The sequence below is a fragment of the Entamoeba dispar genome, genomic scaffold (assembly GCF_000209125.1).
Source record: "Entamoeba dispar SAW760 scf_1105229462353 genomic scaffold, whole genome shotgun sequence".
Taxonomy (NCBI): Eukaryota; Evosea; order Mastigamoebida; family Endamoebidae; genus Entamoeba; species Entamoeba dispar.
The window spans coordinates 1-1,938 of NW_001855150.1; the positions used below are offsets into that span (position 1 = coordinate 1).

The 1,938-nt window shown below is 28.1% G+C and overlaps 1 protein-coding gene across 1 annotated transcript in view; it reads left to right on the top strand.

Annotated features, from left to right (window-relative positions):
• Positions 1 to 54: 54 nt before the first annotated feature.
• Positions 55 to 1,938, top strand: part of EDI_317420 (tuberin, putative) — a gene marked incomplete at both ends in the record, with an annotated part of 2,209 nt that continues 325 nt past the window's right edge. Inside the window, one exon of the mRNA XM_001739713.1 lies at positions 55 to 1,912. Within this exon, the coding sequence (XP_001739765.1) occupies positions 55 to 1,912 (1,858 nt within the window). The remainder of the gene's footprint in view (positions 1,913 to 1,938) is intronic.

Below are 1,938 nucleotides of genomic sequence, written 5' to 3' on the forward strand. Positions count from 1 at the left end.
ATTTAAAATGAATTGTATAGTTTATTCTATGAATCTATATCTATTGGTTTACCAATGATGCCTTCTATAATATTAGAAGAATTGTATGATATTATTTCTAATCAAATACCAGGATGGCCTGCATTGTTAATTCCATTTATTCAACAAATATCATCATTAAAAAAAGAACAACTTCAAGAAACAAATAATGCTAATCGAGATGCTCAAATTATAGCATTATTAAATTCATTAGTGACAGTAGAAGAAAATTATCCAACATTACTTCAAGACATTTCAAAATATAATAAAGAAGAATCTCTTACAGTAAGTTATTCAGATGCCATTACAAATTGTTTTAAAAATCTTTTAAAAGTTTTTACATCAACTAAGTCACAAGTAAGTTTGGTATATGGAATGGCTACTCATATTATATTCTCAAGAAGAAATAGTATGGAAATTTCTATTAACCCAATTCTTACATCTATTATTGAAAGAATTTCAAATGAAAATGAAGAACTTTTTAGACCTGCAGCTGAGGTTATTGGTGAATTAGCATCATTTACAGAATATTTCACTATTTCTGATGTTCAAGATCTTTTATCACAACTAATTGAAGTTATATTAAATCCCCAATCAAAAACTGAAGCAATTGCTTGTATATTTACTTCATTAATAGATTGGGCATTCTCTCCTTCATGTATATTCCCTAAAGCATTAACACCAGAACTTACAGTTAATTTGTTAAATTCAATTTCATACTCAATGTCTTTACCATATTCTGTTAAAAGTAATGATCCTAATATTAAGTATCGGGCTTGTGCACCAGAATGTGCTGAAGTATTTTTACAAACATTGTTAAATGCATTTGGATTTGTTCCAAGTGAAAAAGGAAGTGATAAGTTCTTCTCTACTCATATTGAAGAAGGAGAAGTAACATGGTGGGCATATGGAAATAATATTTTATCAATAGAAAAAGGTACTGAAGGAGAATTTTGTAATCTAGTTATACGAAATGCTGTAGGTAAAACAGTTTGGGGAGTAAAATCAATTTCTCTTCTTGAAGAATTAGGTATTAAAAATACAAAACAAAAAACACGATTAACAGTAAAAGATATTGTTCAAACTGCTCCAAAACAAGTAGTTAATGAAAGAATAATTTGTGAAGGAGAAAATAAACTTAGAAATATGATTAATGAAATTCTTAAAGAAGAAAATGACTTGTTAGAATGGGGAATGCCTGATGGAGTAGAACGTACAGACTACGATAAAGACTTAAGTTTTGTAAAAGATTCTGTAGATAACGTAGAGAAACAAATTAAAGAACTTGGAATAAATATGATTTCACCAAATAAGAATGTTATTAATCTTAACAATCAACCAATTGATAATACCAAATTGTTGATTCATTCTTTATTATGTCAAACACAATTTATTGACCCAATGCCAAAAAATAATATTTCGTTAATTCCTATTAATCCAACAGAAAAGTTTAAGATTTTATTAGGAAATTTAGACAAGTCATGCGTTAGACCATTCCATAAAATTGGACTTATTTATGTTAAAAATGGTCAACATGATCAATACGATATTCTTATGAATCAAGAAGGATCACCCGCATATAAAGAATTTGTTGAAGGATTAGGATGGACTTTAGATATTAAAACTCATTCAGGATTTTTAGGAGGATTAGATAAAACTTATTTGTCAACTGGAGAATATATTAGGTATTATGCCGATGCAACAAAAGAAGTTATTTTTCATGATATTACTTTAATACCAACACAAGCAGATGACCAACAACAATTAACTAAAAAACGGCATGTTGGAAATGATTATGTTCATATCGTTTGGAATGAATCTGGTGATTATAATCCACATACAATTACATCCCAATTTAATGCTGCTCATATTATTGTTACTCCAATTGGAAATGGTTTACATAAAATTCGAATTTGGAGA